This window comes from Heterocephalus glaber, unplaced genomic scaffold, assembly GCF_053883595.1.
Source record: "Heterocephalus glaber isolate CG9 unplaced genomic scaffold, H.glaber_assembly_v1.0 deba00000331, whole genome shotgun sequence".
Taxonomy (NCBI): domain Eukaryota; kingdom Metazoa; phylum Chordata; class Mammalia; order Rodentia; family Bathyergidae; genus Heterocephalus; species Heterocephalus glaber.
Window position 1 is genome coordinate 5,805,001 of NW_028258142.1, and position 16,146 is coordinate 5,821,146.

Sequence of the window (16,146 nt, forward strand, 5' to 3'; positions counted from 1 at the left end):
ATATTTGGATTAAAATGTCTTAAGCAATGGAACTATCTTTATGAGGCAAGGCTGATCTGGGCCGTGTACTCCTAGCAAGATGGGTGGAGCCAGCAGTCAAGAGCCTGAATCCGGCTGTTGGTTTTTCTTCTTGAGTCAGTTTCTTCTTTAGGCTGAACAACAGTTGACTCCAATCCTTCTCCTCTAAGAAGTTCTTATTCTGAAGAAAATGCTTTCACAAAACATGGCTCACCAGAGTTCCTGCCACTGTCCAACTTCATACAAAGAGAAAATCTTTCTAAAATGCTCAAATCAAACAATTCTCTTCACAGAAGTGAGCTAAATTGCCTTTCAAGTTATTTTACCACTTCTGTTTCATATAAATTCTTACAATAAACACTAATGATTATCTAAAAGATGACTCTGTTGACAGGCAAATGTTTTCCATTAATCAACAGAAAAGTCATCTTTGAATAATAGTTTTCTTTTCCACTAAATGGGATTTTTTTTGCTACTTGAGGATTAAATTAAATTTTTTTTGTTTACACATCAAGCATACTGGGTACACCATTTGAAAGTGGGAAATTATGGTCTTGCCTCAACACACAAAACTAAGTTAGAAATAATTTTTGGTTACCATGATGCATATCTTATTTTCATTCATTCATTCAGTAATATAATGACTACCTGTAAATTTACCACCAAACTGGAATACTAGAAAATTACATTCTAGATTTTAATTTACCCAAACCTTCTACTTCTAGGTAAGAATGATTACAGTCTCAATTTTTTCATATTTTATTTTCATTATCAACTCTGAAAGTTGGATTTTTTTTATTAAACTGTTTTATTTTTATTCACTTCTTTACGGCATTACATGCCTGTGATGAGTAGAGCACAATAAATAAAAGTGCTCTGAAGTTTGTGCGGTGGGCTCTTGCTAGCCAAAGATGAGCGCTGACACAGTGGCTTCTAAACATGCCTAATTCAAACCTCAATTTCTATAGAAATTTACATTGTGCTCTTGTCACTCAGACATAAACAATGTTAGAATGTTGAATCTGAAAAAGTCAACAGCTTATTATACAAATAAAAGACCTCTACAGATGAAAGAATATTTTCTACACTCTGAAGGAGACACTCAGCCTCTGTGCACTGTAAAGGAGCTGCTCCATGACAGACTTGGGGGAGGACCCTCGGCCAGGCCCAAGGTGAGCAGCTAAGCTCTCAGTGGGTTCACATGGTTGTCTTTCACATAATGTTTTTGTTTTGTTTTTCTTTTTTGTCTGATTCATCTAAAAGGCAGAGTTAATGCTAAGAAAACCAAAGATAAAGAAATTAGTTTGAAAAATAAATAAGAAGGTAATTTCAATTGTCTTTCAATACACTAAATCTTTGAAATACACATATCTAAATGCTGTTACTATGAATACTAATAAAAATAATAGCACTGGGATAATTCCTCACATGAAAATTTTTCCTTATTTTCAGAATCCTGTTATCATATTAACAACATAACATGGAAAAAAGGTAAGGACATCAATTTTAAAAGGAAACTTGTAATTTGTAATTGTAACTGTAATTTGCTATCTACAAAAATGTCTGCCCCATCCAGTGTCCAAGAATATATCGGATAGCCATAGGGTATAATCACAAATACGAAATGAGAAAAAAAATCAAAGCCAGACATTATTATTTTAGTTAACTTAAAGAAAATTTAGATCTAATTTAAATAAAAATTTTCATATTCATGTTCTGCTGAATCTGCTATTTCCATTATGCTTTGCTCTGCCAGATTAGCATAAAAAAGAGGAATGAAAGTATTTAGATCTTTGTAACAGAAAAGTTCTTAAATGTCTTTTATTTAAAAACAAGTTTTCTTAAAATTATGAAATGGTGTACACACCTAATTGCAATTTGGTATGTGTAAAGTCCTATCAGATTTACTCATCTTACCCAGAAAGGAGAAGGGATGCATGCATGCTCAGCATCACAGGAGAGAAAACCACACTGAGGCTGGCTCATTAAAAGGCAGTTCCCAGTAAAGGGAAAAAACTATGCTGGTTCACAATAGCTTTTTCATATAGTGATTGTAAATCAGGAACCAGACTAATTAACAACCTTAAAATTTTCAGTGAATATTTTAATACCCTAAATCCATCAATATTTACTCAATATCCACCATTCTCTAAAAAGATCAAAGAAGGAAAAATGAGGAACATATTCTCAAGAAATAATCTATCTAGGCCTAGGTTCGATCCCTAGAACAGGGGAGGGGGGTGGATTAACTAGTCTGGAGTCAGTTACATACATCTTTTTAAAAAGAAAACAAAATAGAATGTGTACATTAGCCTTCTAAGTAATAGGAAGTGATTATTTAGGATGAAGATATAGAGATGGCTTTGCAGAGTGAGTCAAAATTCGAGGTTTGAAAAGAATAAACACACTGACCTGGTATGAGATGAGGAAAAGTAGCTTTCAGCAGAACAGTGCGAGAAAATACTAAACAAAGACTGCTGAGATGTCTTCTCATTCCACCTTGATCCTCCTCCTTATACTGAGCTTACTATGCCCTGCTTTATATAAGGAATTATTATTCACAAAACAAGAAAAGAGCACAATTCAATTTTTAAAAAGCCAGAAGTGGGAATTTCTTTGAAAGCAGATTTTTATATTGACATCATATGCTAGAAATAATTTCTAAATAAAAGTAGGTGATTCATGCAAAATTAACAATATTTGACTATTTTAGACCTGTTAAATGTTGATTTTACCTGATTCAACCTGAGGAGGTGCTAGTATCTTAGTATCATGCAATGTCATGACTCTTTTGAAAGAGATCAACTAAAATGAAAGATGTTTTACAGATCTTTACTATGACTAAAAGACCAAGATGTTTCATACGAAGCATTAATGTTAGCCTACTTTCCACTTGTGAGTCTAGGTGTGAGAAAACACCATAAGGTGAGCAAAGAATCCCCTTGCTCCATGCTCACAGTAGCTCATACACTAGCGCAAAGACTAAGAACGGTGGAAAAGACTGCCTTAAAAAATAATCTACAGAATAATCTACACATCATTTTTCCTATTATAGCACTGTGGTACAATGAAATATAAATATCGTGTTTCTCATCTGTTAAAATGCATGGTCAAATTACTTTGATGCCACTTGACAAAAATTACTTCTGAAAGGTTCTGTTTCCTGAAAATTCTTCATGACAATTTTTAATTCACTTTTATAAGCAACCACCAAGACATCATGAATATAAAGAACCTCTCACAAAAAATCAGTACTGTACAATGAAACTGTATCAAAGTTGGTAATTAAGCATAATTGAAGGCTGCAGAGAACATATAGGGCTTTGTTCTCTTTAATTCTGGCACTGACTGGGAATTAAAGATAAGCGCTAAAGGCATATTTTAGTCAGAGTCCAGATGTATAAGCCTCAGTGCTCTAAAAGTAATTTAAGTGAAATAAAGAAAACAATGGCCAAAAAATATTCTAGATGCCAGCAGGAGAAAACACTTATATTCTTAAAAAATTTAAAACAGCAAATATTTTTATTGCTAAAATTTAAGGTCTCTACTGGACTACAAGATAGCAAGGAAAATGCCCTGAAAGTTAATTTGCTGCATCAAATAGCAATACATTATTACATGTAAAATCAACTGGAACATTCATACTAGTAAATGTATACACCTCAATACTACAGAATTCAATTTTGTAAGACAATGAAAGTCAGTAAAATAAAATAAATCATTTTTGTAAAGATAATCAGAGTAGTATATATATAGTCTAATAACTCACTAGATGACATTACTATAGTATAACATTATCATAATACAGGAAGTATGTCATGATCTGGGTTGCTTTTTGGGGAGACGGCAGTGGTAGGACAAAGAAATTTCTAACTGAAACACACACACACACATTGTTTATTCTCTAATGTTCAATAGTAATATAATACCTGCTAAATCCCTGGCCCTTCAATAGTTATCTAATACAAAAGAAGACAAATTGAAAGAATAAAGAAGAAAAGTATTTAAAGAAGATATGGGATTTAGGTTTGGACTTGAAACAAAGGATTTGGAATGGGAACCACAAGAGGTCGAATTTTGGTGGGTTGGAGAATGTGCAGAAACAAAGTAAACCAGGTAAAAGTTAAGGGAAATAGTTTGTCCTACAATTTATTAAAAGGCTAATTTGTAAGTGGAAATGACTTAAGAGGATGAAGAAAACTAAATGCATGACAGAGCAAGGAAGAGTCCAGGCAGCAGCGCAGGGAGAGAAGAGGGAGTTCAACAGTTCCAATCCAGCTGCCTACTTTCTTTCCCCAGAACTGGACTTCCACACTGACAGTTACAATTCCAAAGAAGTTCTTAACTACGTTGGCTTTTTTTAATGCTCAGAGTAAAAGATCACTGGTAGCAGTCAAACTCCTCTTCAGCCACATTCCCAATCTTATCCTCACATTTCCCAAACCCTCCCTCAGTGAAATCCTTTCACTGGTTACCAATTCCTAAAACAATGTACACACCTCTTGGATCAGAGTTCTTCCCTGCTCAAGCCTCACTCAAGGTCCTTGAGAGAGAACCATGTCATTGGCATATTTCATAGAGGCCTTCAATATGCTCTCTCCCTGTGCTGCTCTTAGGCCAAATTTCACATGAAACATGACTCTTCAAAAAGGGCTTTCCAGGGTTGGGGATCTGGCCTAGTGGTTTCACTTCCTGCCTTGCAAAAAGGGCTTGCCTAAATCCCTAAATCCACCTTAAAGAAACACCTTTTCCATCCACTCCCTGGAATACCTACTGCTCTTTCTTTCTCGGGCCTAATAATTGTTTCTTTTTCTTAATGTAGTTTTTGTCTCTCTTGTTTTTACCTTCTGCTCATAAAGATCAAAACTAAGGTCCAAGAGAACAAAGGTTATGTCATCTTCAAACACTGCATGCCATCTAAGTCTTGAAACATAGTAGTAATTGTCATGAATGTTCATAGAAAGAATAACTAAACTGGTGATAAATGAGATGTTCTTATTACCATTCTCCATAAAATCCCTCAAGCAGGGTTGCTTGTTTCCTCTCCTAAATATTTTGACATATTATAGATAACTAATAACCAATATTTTCTAAAGAATAAGAATCATATAATATTCATGTTTATTAACATGCCAAGGAAAAAATGTCATGGAAATCTGTTGGCTTAAAATGAAAGAATAAGCACTAGAAAAGTAGAAAAAAAATCCTAGTTTCCATGATATAGCCTGCTAACATTTAAAATATTGCACCTAGTATAATGAGAATTTATTGTAAAGCAATAAATACATTATTTTATCAATGTAACAAAGATAAACTAAAAGAAGCAGTATTTTTTTTTTTTTTGGTACTGGGGATCAAACTTGGGACCTTGCACTTGAAGAAGCAGTATTTTTGATAGATCCAGAGAGCAAAACTTCCAGTGTAAAAAGTATGGAACTTTCCCTTCCTTTTATGGAAAGTACTTATTAGCTACACCTGTGTAGCAAACTTTAGGAGCAAGCCTTCTTGTAAATAACAGAAATTTTTGAGAAATGAAAAGCACCACTAAGGTAGTTCACAGAAGTGTACAAAATTTTCACACAACAGGATAGGGACATTTTTTTTAAAGTACCTAGTTATAGGGCAACACAGTGCCAAACACAGTGCCTCAAAACCAACTGGCTAAAGATATATGCACTCTCAGAAAAATATTGACTTGACTTTTTAAAAATTACTATTGCAAAACTGCTGTTGAATTATGTGGGCTTTGATTTATGTGAGGTTGTTAAAATACATCGCTCACATAAAATGGAACTTCCCCATAAGGGAAAAAAAGATGAAACGAAATAACAGTAGTAAATAAAACACATTCCCTGAAGTCCTTCCCACTTGCAGGAGATGGATCACAATTTTGGCCCTGAGCTTCCCAGCAGTAAACATAAAGAGGAAAACTCAATTATATACATGATTCGCTAGTACCCAAGACTAAAATGACAAATTGTTACAGAAAAGCACAACTTCTTGGAATAAAGACCAGAAAGAAGTCACTTCCCTGAGTCTTGCAAGCAAGATACAACATATTGTCATGAACAGTATCTCAAATTCTATATTTAAATTAAAGATGAGTTCTATAAGTTTCTTTCTTAAACCATTTATTATCATAATAAGTATAAAATTGGTAGGGTCGTGCTTGAGGGAGAAAATAATACAGCAAATAGGATCTATCTAGTAAATGGAACGATTGAAGGATAACTGAAAGCACATACAGAAATGAGTAGGAGGAGTGTGTATTTAGGACAAAACAGTTGTCTAATATATGTAATCCAGATTTTCCACAGGGCTTGACTATGCATTAATGCAGGAGTATGCCTGGCATTGCTTCCTGAAAGGCAAGAAATCCATTCCAGGGTGAGCTGAAACACAAGGCTTTCCTCTATCCCACAGGGAACACAAAAATCACAAAATCACAAAATTCTATACCACAAGTACTTTTCATAACTTTCACCCAAATAACATACCAAGTAGATGTTAGAAAATATGTATTTCAGTGGTAACATACTGTTCACAAAGCAACCAAAAAACTCTAAATTATCAATGCAATTTAGAAAAACTTCCCAAATCTTGGCAGGATAGCTTTGGCGGAAAATGTAACTCTTCTCCATTATGTACCAATAATTTGTTAAAGTTTGTAAAATATAGAAAGAAATTTTCTAAAAATACTTAACACTGGCTACTGATGAGCTGATGTGAAACAGACAGAAGTGCATAAATGCATTAGATTCCCTAAATTATCCCTCATGGGGGAAAAGAGCAAAAGAAAAAAAGGTTCAAAATTGTGGATAGAAAGGAAGAAATGAGACCAATAAGTAGGGGGTGATAAGCCTGAAGCCTTGGAAAATGAATGTAGAACAACTTAGTCAAAAGCAAGTTATGTCTTTAAAATGGACAATAAAACTATAACTTAATAGGAATTAAATCATGCATTATGAAAAGAATCTTTTCTAATATTAAAAAATTTAATCTACTCCACTATATCTCATTCAAGGTTTCTGTAAAATGTATTATTTCTCTTTTTTCATTAATTTTATTGGTACATTTTAGGTATACAGTATGTTTACATTCATTATTGGGAGTTTGTACCTTTACATAATGTATCTTGGTTATTTTTTCCCCATTCCCCTGCCCTCCCTTCAACCCCTCCACCCCTCTCTATTTACAAAGACTTTGTTTCCATTTTTTCCTTTTCTCATATTTATTCCTTTCCTTTCTTTCCTTTCCCCTACTCCTCTCATTTCCCTTTCCCCTCTGGACCTTTTCTTCCCATTTCACATTATCTATTATATGCTTTGATCCTTATTTACACTTTCAGTTCTCACACCAGAGAAACTATTTTGTATTTACACATCTATGACCTATTTATTTCACTTAAGAGTCTGGCCTCAATGTGCATGGGCAGCTGAAATGAACAGACATTTCTCAGACAAAGAAGTAGAAATGGCAAATAAACATAAAAAAATGTTCAACATCACTGGTCATTAAAGAGATGCAAATGAAAACAAAGCTGAGATTCCACCTCACCCCAGAAAGAATGGCTGCTATCATGAAATCAACCAATAACAAATGCTGGCGGGGCTGTGGGGAAAGAGGAACCCTGCTCCACTGCTGGTGGGAGTGTAGACTGGTGCAACCACTCTGGAAATCAGTCTGGAGATACCTCAAAGACCTAGGACCTGAAGTCCCATTTGACCCCGCTATTCCTCTGCTGGGTACGTTCCCCAAAGAATTTAAAAAATCATACCACAGTGATATATGTGTACCCATGTTCATAGCAGCACAGTTTGTAATAGCTGAAACTTGGCAGCAGCCCAACTGCCCATCAACTGGAGACTGGATAAAGAAGATGTGGGTTTTTAATATAAGAATGGAGTACTACTCAGCCATAAGAATGAGAAATCAGAGACATTTATAGCTAAATGGATGCATACTGAGGCAATACTCTTTAAGTGAATAAATAGGACACACATGTGTAAATACCAAATAGTTTCTCTAGTGTGAGAAACAAAGTGTAAAAAAGGATTAAAAGGTATAATAGATGAATAGATGAATGTCATTATATTGTATACCTAAAATGTACCAATAAAATTAATATTTTTTTTAAAAAGAACCAACTCTTTGATTCATTGATTCTTTGTATTGTTTTCTTAGTCTTGATTGCATTAATTTCTGCTCTGATCTTTATAATTTCCTCCCTTGTATGAGCTTTGGGCTTGACTTGTTCTTCTTTTTCTAGAAGACTGAGGTTCAAAATTAGGTTGTGTACTACAGCTTACTCTGTTTTTCTGATATGGAAACTCACCACTATAAGTTTCCTTCATAGGACTGCTTTCATTGCATCCCATATGTTCTAATATATTTTATTGGTATTATCATTTACTTGTAGAAACTGTGCAATTTCTTCTTTAATTTCATTTGTGACTCATTGTTCAGGAGGATGTTGTTTAATTTCCATGTGTTTATGAAGTTTTTGTGGCTTTTTTTGCCACCGATTTCCAATTTCATTGCACTATGGTCTGATAATATGCATAGGATAATTTCAGTTCCTTTGCATTTACTTAAGCATATTCTCTGAGCTAATATATGGTCTATTTTGGAGAATGTCCCCTGTTCAGCTGAGAAGAATGTGTATTCTAATGAGGACTAGAACACTCTGTAGACATCTACTAAGTCCATTTTTCAAAAGTTTGGTTCATTTCTGATATATTTCTTTGTTGACTTTTTTTCTCTAGTTGATCTGTCTATATGTGACAGTGGGGTATTGACAACAGCTGACCCCACATTTTAAGTGTCTGAGAAAAAATGAGAAGCCAGCACAAATTTCAGGGCTCAGATTTCCTCCTCTTGGTGTCAGCTGTGCTGAGAATAAGGCTCTAGCTGGGGCAATCACATAAAAAGATGCCTCCAAACATTGATTCACTGAAAAAATACCTAAATTTGATATGAATGTTACTAGTAAAGGCACAAGTATATTTCCTTTGGTTGTGAAATTATTTAATGTTCACACTTTATGATGCATTATTTAATATAAAGTCCTCTATTGATACAGTAGTTCCATGACTGAACCAGTCTTCCTAAGGTGCTACTGACACAGATATTTCCTGATGGCATTCCCTCCCCATGTACACACACATCAGAAAGCATTGTATCAAAGGGAACATTCTGAGAAAGCCATTTCCCTCCTCCTGTTGACAGTTATCCAAAGCCCAGATGAATCCAGGCAATTAGCCAGGCAATAAACCATATATGTCACCCATTTCCGGTATCGCATGCACCTGGCATTCACAGAAGATACATTTGCTATCCCTGCTCCAATTGTGATAATTGAGGATAAGCTCCTTTTTGTAGGTTACTGAGTAAATTCAAAGCGTGATAAAGATACTTTGGTTCACTTAAGGAGAGTATTACTCATCTAAGGAATACTTTAAAGTGAACTTGCAAATTAATTGGCATTTATCATTTTGGAATGTGAATTGAATGTGGGCATATTTTTTTTATATTTAAGTGTAAAAGCCCTCAAAAATACTATCGTATACTTCTTTACAATGATAATGCAAATTTAGGAACAAAAAAACAACATTTTTTTATAAATGCAATCACTTTAAAAGTTCAAGGAACCTCAAAAATATTTGAAAATATTTAGTTTTCTGTTTCTGTTGCTAGTCATGCTGGCAAAATTTACTGGTTCATCAAGCTTTACAGTACAAGTATATGAATTTAGTTTTAATAAATTATAATTTTTGCATATATCAGTCAAAGCACAAGGCCTAAATAGCTGCAAACAAAATGCATTATTAACTTAATTGCCACAACCTATTTAGCTAAATTCTATTACTATTTGCTATACTATGCAATGCATTAGAGGAGAGAATCAAATTCAAAACATAAAAAATAAACTGATTATATTGTCCTGGAGAAATTAAAGTACAGCAAGCTTGCAAAATTATAGCCAAGGCATTAATGTTTCAAATAGGTAGGAATATGTTTAACTTAATTCAGGTAACAGTTATACCCAAACTGAGGATTCAGCATGCTGATAGTTTCCTTGCTTCCTAGAACCATTAAAAGGAAGGAAGGAGGAGACTTTGGGCATTTCTTCTTCTAGTTTATAGCACTTAAATTGTGGCCTCTCTAGCTACAGATGTATAATAGAAGATTATGTTGCAGCTGAAGACCTGGAATTCTGATTCAGTATTTCTGTGTAATAAGAGTGCCAAATAAATAGACTGTACAAATTCTTCTGAAACAAAGAATTTTTAGTACAAAAAATAAAGATATTTGATTTAGATGAACATGGCCACTTAGAATAGTTAAAAGGTAATGATTCAGAAGATGGATGTGATTTCCAATCAGAGATTTAATTCCTGATTTTAGGATAAAAATAGTGATGGTGTCAGAGTAAAGCTTGCATTACCTGATAGAGGAAAAAGCCATTCAATTCTTCTGCCATAGGCATCTGCAATGTTAGTGTGGTTACCAGCCTAAGCCACTATTTGAAGGATGGCAGAAACTTTAAGATGTGGATCCAATGGGAGGAAGATGGGTCATTGGGAATGCACTCTTGGAGGGAATACTAGGACTCTGGCCCCTCACTGGCTTTCTCTTGGCTTCAAAGATGCTGTGAGGTGAACAGCCCTCCTCCATCACAGCCATGAAGTACTGTGCCGCCATAGCCCCAAAGCAGTGGAGATAAACAACCATGGGCTGAAATTTCTGAAACCATGAGTCAAAATAAATTTTTTCTTACTTTTAAGGTGATAATTTCAGGTATTGTGTCAAAGTAGTGGAAAGTTAACAAATTTTCTAGCTTTTTTATCAACTCCTTTTATACACTTCTAAGTGAAATGGGTAAAAGAAAAGCAAAATGATTTGGGTGCCAAGAAAAAGGTAAATGAAAAAATTTGTGTGATTTTCAAACTCACGTCATAACATAAGGGAATATCTACTATTTTAAAAAGGTATGTGTGTTGTTGATGTATTATATATGCATGTGTATAAGTATGCACATATAGATATATAGACACAGAAAGCATCTATAGATATAGCTAGACAGACATAGATACAGAGATGAAATATGGAGATGAATGAGATTTTAATCTTGACATGAAACAATATGTAGAATCATCAAATACAGTGAACCCTCGAGTTATGACTTGCCTGACATATGAACAACTTGGGGGTTATGACCAGAATTTTAGATTTAACTTATGACCAAAGTCTTGAATTATGACCCAAATGCTGTCTGCTACAGCTTCCAGGTGGTCTCAGATACAGATTTAACCCTTAAAGAGTTTTGGAAGGAACATTACATCTTTTTCTGTGTGGGGTTAATTGAAAACTGCTGGGCCAATGTCTCTCTATGGAAACTGAGATCTGTCTGAATGTAGGTAAGAGACTTTGAAGGCTGTGTAGAGGAGTCTGAGCCTTCAATTGATTAACCTGAGTTACAACCAGCCCTCGTGAACAAACTGAGTTCGTAAATCAAGGGTCCACTGTATATTTAATTTTTAAATAAAAAGCAAAATGATATACTTTGGGTCAAAATATACACTATTTCAAGATAGAGAAATGTTTTCTTCTTATTACTAATCCAGATGTTTTTATTCAAATTTATCCTGCAACTAGTCAGAAAACACCAATAATGTTGCCAGTTCCAATGGTAACAATATTTACTATTTATGAGATAATCAATAAATTGTTATTGTACCTTTATGGTTCTTACTCCTTAGATCCATAAAATAGGAATAATAATGCGTTACTTAATAAGGTCATAAATGGTTACCTGAGATTTGCATGTGAATGAAATAGAAACATATTAAGTAAAACTACACTTTGTTTCCACTTAAACACATATGAAACATACCATTGACAAGTCCCAAATTATTCTTTAAAAATACAGGATTTTCTTCTACAATTTCAAGATTCAATTCATTCACAATTCATCCATGATATATGCAATGGATTCATTCTAGTTATAATTATTAAATTGGATGATACAAAAAAAAGTGTGGGAAACCCGAAGGAGACATATCTAGTCCAACGTTTTGACACAGTGTAAAGTCTATGTCCATATTATAATGCTAATAAAACCAATACTTCTTCAGTAGAACACTCAAGTTAAGTCCCTCATGAACAATCAAAATACAGTAAGAGCATTTTAAATATTTTAACACAGCTATCAAACATTTACAAATACAGCTGAAAATGCCTCACACTTCAGAGTGGTAGAATTTGCATCATTACTAACATTTTAATGCTGTATTTTTAAAAAATCAAAGACTCCAAAAGTGTCTGTAGAATTATGATGTTATCTGGAGGAGGACCTGAGGGAAGCTGAAGTTCTACCCGGTCTTTAACAAAGGTAACAGTGCTCACGCTAGTTCTGAATAACCTCTACATTACAAAGACTTAAAATTTTCAAAAGTAGCCATGCTCACCTGGTAGCTGACATTGTTATATTTCAGTTCACTTAATATAATTAAGTCTATGTGATGAAGCTAATTATGATACAGCAGCAAGAAAAAGAAAACCTGGCAGTTGATGACATAATAATTGTAGTGTTATTTTTCATGACATGGCAACTGTAGTATTATTTGCAGAAAGACACAAGATATATTTCTTTTTTAACATCAGAAATGTTTGAATCTACAGTAAGAATTTTAAAATGTTACTTTAAAACTTCAAAATAAAAATACAGAAAAAATAGACAAGGGCTGGTTTTACATATCTGTTTTAGCATGTACTAATGCATTTACAGAGGTCAATTTTTCCAATTTGACTCTTCTCCTATTTCAAGATTTTTTTCAAAGCCCTCAAATCTTTTTTACTCTAATTTTAAAATTAATATGTGCCATTACCATTTTCTTAGAAAATGACATCAAATATGATATTCAGCAACAAAAGTACCACCAAAAGCAAAATAAAATGAACTGACTTCATAAAAATTCTAAAAGGGACCTATTAAACAAAGCCTAAAATGAAAATGTGACTTTATTTGTTAAGTAAAACATATACGTATATACAGATGGAAATTACCTTTCTTTTGGTGTGCCAACTCCATGTTTGCCTAGTAGATGAGTATTTAAGTGCTTCTTCATTACAAAAGCAACCCTAAAAAATAAATAAAAGTAATTACCGAACTAAAATTAAACTTTAGTAGAAATTGGTACACAATATATTTAAGGAAAATACTTGTATATTTATTTACAAAGAAACCATAAAATATATATTACAATGGCACTCTTCTTTAAAAACTTGAGTATGGATTAAATATAATTTTTGGAAAGCAAAATAAATTACTATATCTAAACTAACTGACTCATATTTTACTTGGGTATACTGACAGTGACCAGAAGATCACAACAATGACTGCAGCTCTTTAGTCCCTGCTTCCACTGTCAGGTGGTATAAAAGATAAAGCAGTACTTCAATATAACATGCACTGGCCACTCGCCCATCTCATATTTCAATCATGAAATGAGTTTGAGAAAATGTCATTTTATTAAATATTTAAAGAACTATAAAAGAATAAATGAATAGCTTTCATGAAGCTTCCTTAAAAACAGAATAATGATTTGAAGACAGGTTTTTAAAAATGATATAAATGTTTACTGTATCTGTAGTTCAAAAAAAAGAAAACCCTCTGCTTTAGTGCCAAGGAATATCAATAACTAAAACAAACAAAAAGTATTACCTGACATACTATCTTATTTTACACACAAATCAGCTTACTTTAATTCAATACTGCTGACATAAATATGAAATGGACAGAAATCAGCAACCAGTACGTTGTGTACCATTCTTCCACTAAACACGGTACATCAATTTAATTACATCATGTGATTATTTAAAACAATTTAGATCTCATTCAGAAACATCAGACTAAAATAGCTCTCTTGATAAGTGGGGAAAAAAATTTACTGTTGTAACTTTCAGTGTAAAAGGGCTTGCAAACATTTTTGTTAATTATGTATTACAGCTGTCCTTCATAAAGTTAATTACTACTAGCTGAAAGGCAACAGAATCTATTTGCATATATACATGAAAGGCATGACATATGCAAAAATATGATTTTAATTATCATTCTTTGATATGAAGGGCTACAAATCAAATTGGCATGTTATAAGATTCTTAACATTAAACAATGAATTCATCTGGACATGTTTGCACAAATGGGTAACATAAGTACTGTGGTCACAGAAGAGACCTGAGACAAAACCCAAGAACAAAATAATTTCTAAAATTGTGACTGCTTCTCTTCTTTTCATATCTAGTCTATTTTGCTTATTTTCCCAACATATTAGGAAATCTTGACTTTAAGGCAAAAATAATATACAACCATTTTAAATGACTATTACTTCATCATTCAAACAATATAGTTGCATACAATGATAACAGTATTAATTCCTTTTTATTTATTAGGCAATAACAATACACACTCTATGACTATAAATAACTGGTCACATCATCAATCATTAAAATGGAAAGATAATTATTACATGTGAAGAAACAAACTGTGATAATATTAAACACTGAACAAAACGTAATAGTACACAAGCTATTCTGTATTTGTTTCTGCTTGATTTGGACAAAATAAATAACATTTTTCATTCCTGTAAAAAAGAATATACAGTCATAATAACAGTCCATTTAAGTCACAACTTCCCTACTGTCCTCCATTTTACTATAATTAAAAAAACATAAAGCTAATAGCAAAGAGCAAAGGTTAAAAACTCAAAGTTGCAAAGCACAGCTTATTTACATGACCAAGTATAATTTAAGACATCTTAACTCAGAAACCACACTGCAGTTTTTAATAGAAAAATATTTTATTAAGATATATAAGATTTTAAAATTCAACCAAAAATATTATGTAGCACAGAAAAACAAATTAAATGGGGGCAGGCGTAAAATACCATTCCAACATTTGCTGAATATTGCTAATGCTAAATATTTAGAGAAACAACATTTGCTTTTATTATGGGAAAATAGGGAACATTTATAATATGAAAATATCTCAATTTTGTTCAAATACAAAATATTCATCTACAATTTGACTTAAGTACTAATTCTTTATATTTGGTGTCAAGAGAACAGGTAGTGTATAAGTCTCAATGTCATCCTTTGTCAAATCAAAACCAAGCATGACTAACATAAAATTAAAATCCTATATGAACAAAATATTGCCAGCAATTTGTGATTAATGAACATATCCTATCTTTCAGTGCCCTTGAAAATTAAAGTTTTACACATATATTTTTAAATTTTATAATCAAATCAGAAATCAAACAAAATAACCCCTGAAGTAAAAAGCATTCCAAAACGGAAATATCAGCTGGGCGTGGTGGTGCATGCCTGTAATCTCAGCACTTGGGAGCCTGAGGCAGGAGGATCACTGTGAGTTCCAGGCCAGTCTGGGCTACATAGTGAGTTCAAGACCAGCCAGAACTACATAGAGAGACCTTGTCTCAAAAAAAAACAAAAACAAAACTTAAATGTCTTGCTCCTATGAAACACTCATTCCTTTATATTTTCATTCTGTCTCGACATATTGGTTGATCACTTACTGTGTGATAGCCATGGTGAATTCTGCACCTAAATGGACAATAAGATCGTCAAAGCATGTGTTCTTGGAGCTTTCATGCTACAATGATCAACTATACCTGCAACACTCCAACTTCATAGACTCTGCAAATCATTCATGTACCCATACAAGTCACAAACTAAGAATTTGATATTATCCAATGAACAGTTCTAGGCAGCTCTGGTAAACAAGTGAACAAGCAAGAGACCTTACCCTCAGGTAATATAAAAACCACAAAGGGACACAGGGAACAAGGGGGAAAAAAGGAAAATATAAAAATGTTAAATAGCGTTAAGTAGTAGGAGAAAAAAATGAAATAGAGAAGGAGCCTTTAAAATGTCAGTAGGCAGTTGGAATTTTACTGTAAAGGCGCAAGAATGGGACTTGTGTCAATGAGGGGAAAGGTGCTAGGCATGGAAAGAAATGAAGAACAGGGATCCCAGCAGGAGGAAGGGCAACACAGACACCTGCAGGTGGGGCAAGTGGACCACATCATTGTAGTGTGGAAGCAT

General features: G+C 33.5%; 1 protein-coding gene across 4 annotated transcripts in view; it reads right to left on the bottom strand.

Moving 5' to 3' along the window:
- Znf407 (zinc finger protein 407) overlaps positions 1 to 16,146 on the bottom strand; it is a 517,696-nt gene that overhangs the window by 301,006 nt on the left and 200,544 nt on the right. For 3 of the 4 annotated variants that reach the window (XM_087188891.1, XM_004861950.3, XM_087188883.1), the window contains exon 4: positions 13,087 to 13,161. The exons of the other annotated variant lie outside the window; for it this stretch is intronic. In XM_087188891.1, coding sequence (XP_087045017.1) covers positions 13,087 to 13,161 — 75 coding nt within the window. The remainder of the gene's footprint in view (positions 1 to 13,086; positions 13,162 to 16,146) is intronic. 4 annotated transcript variants of the gene reach the window in all.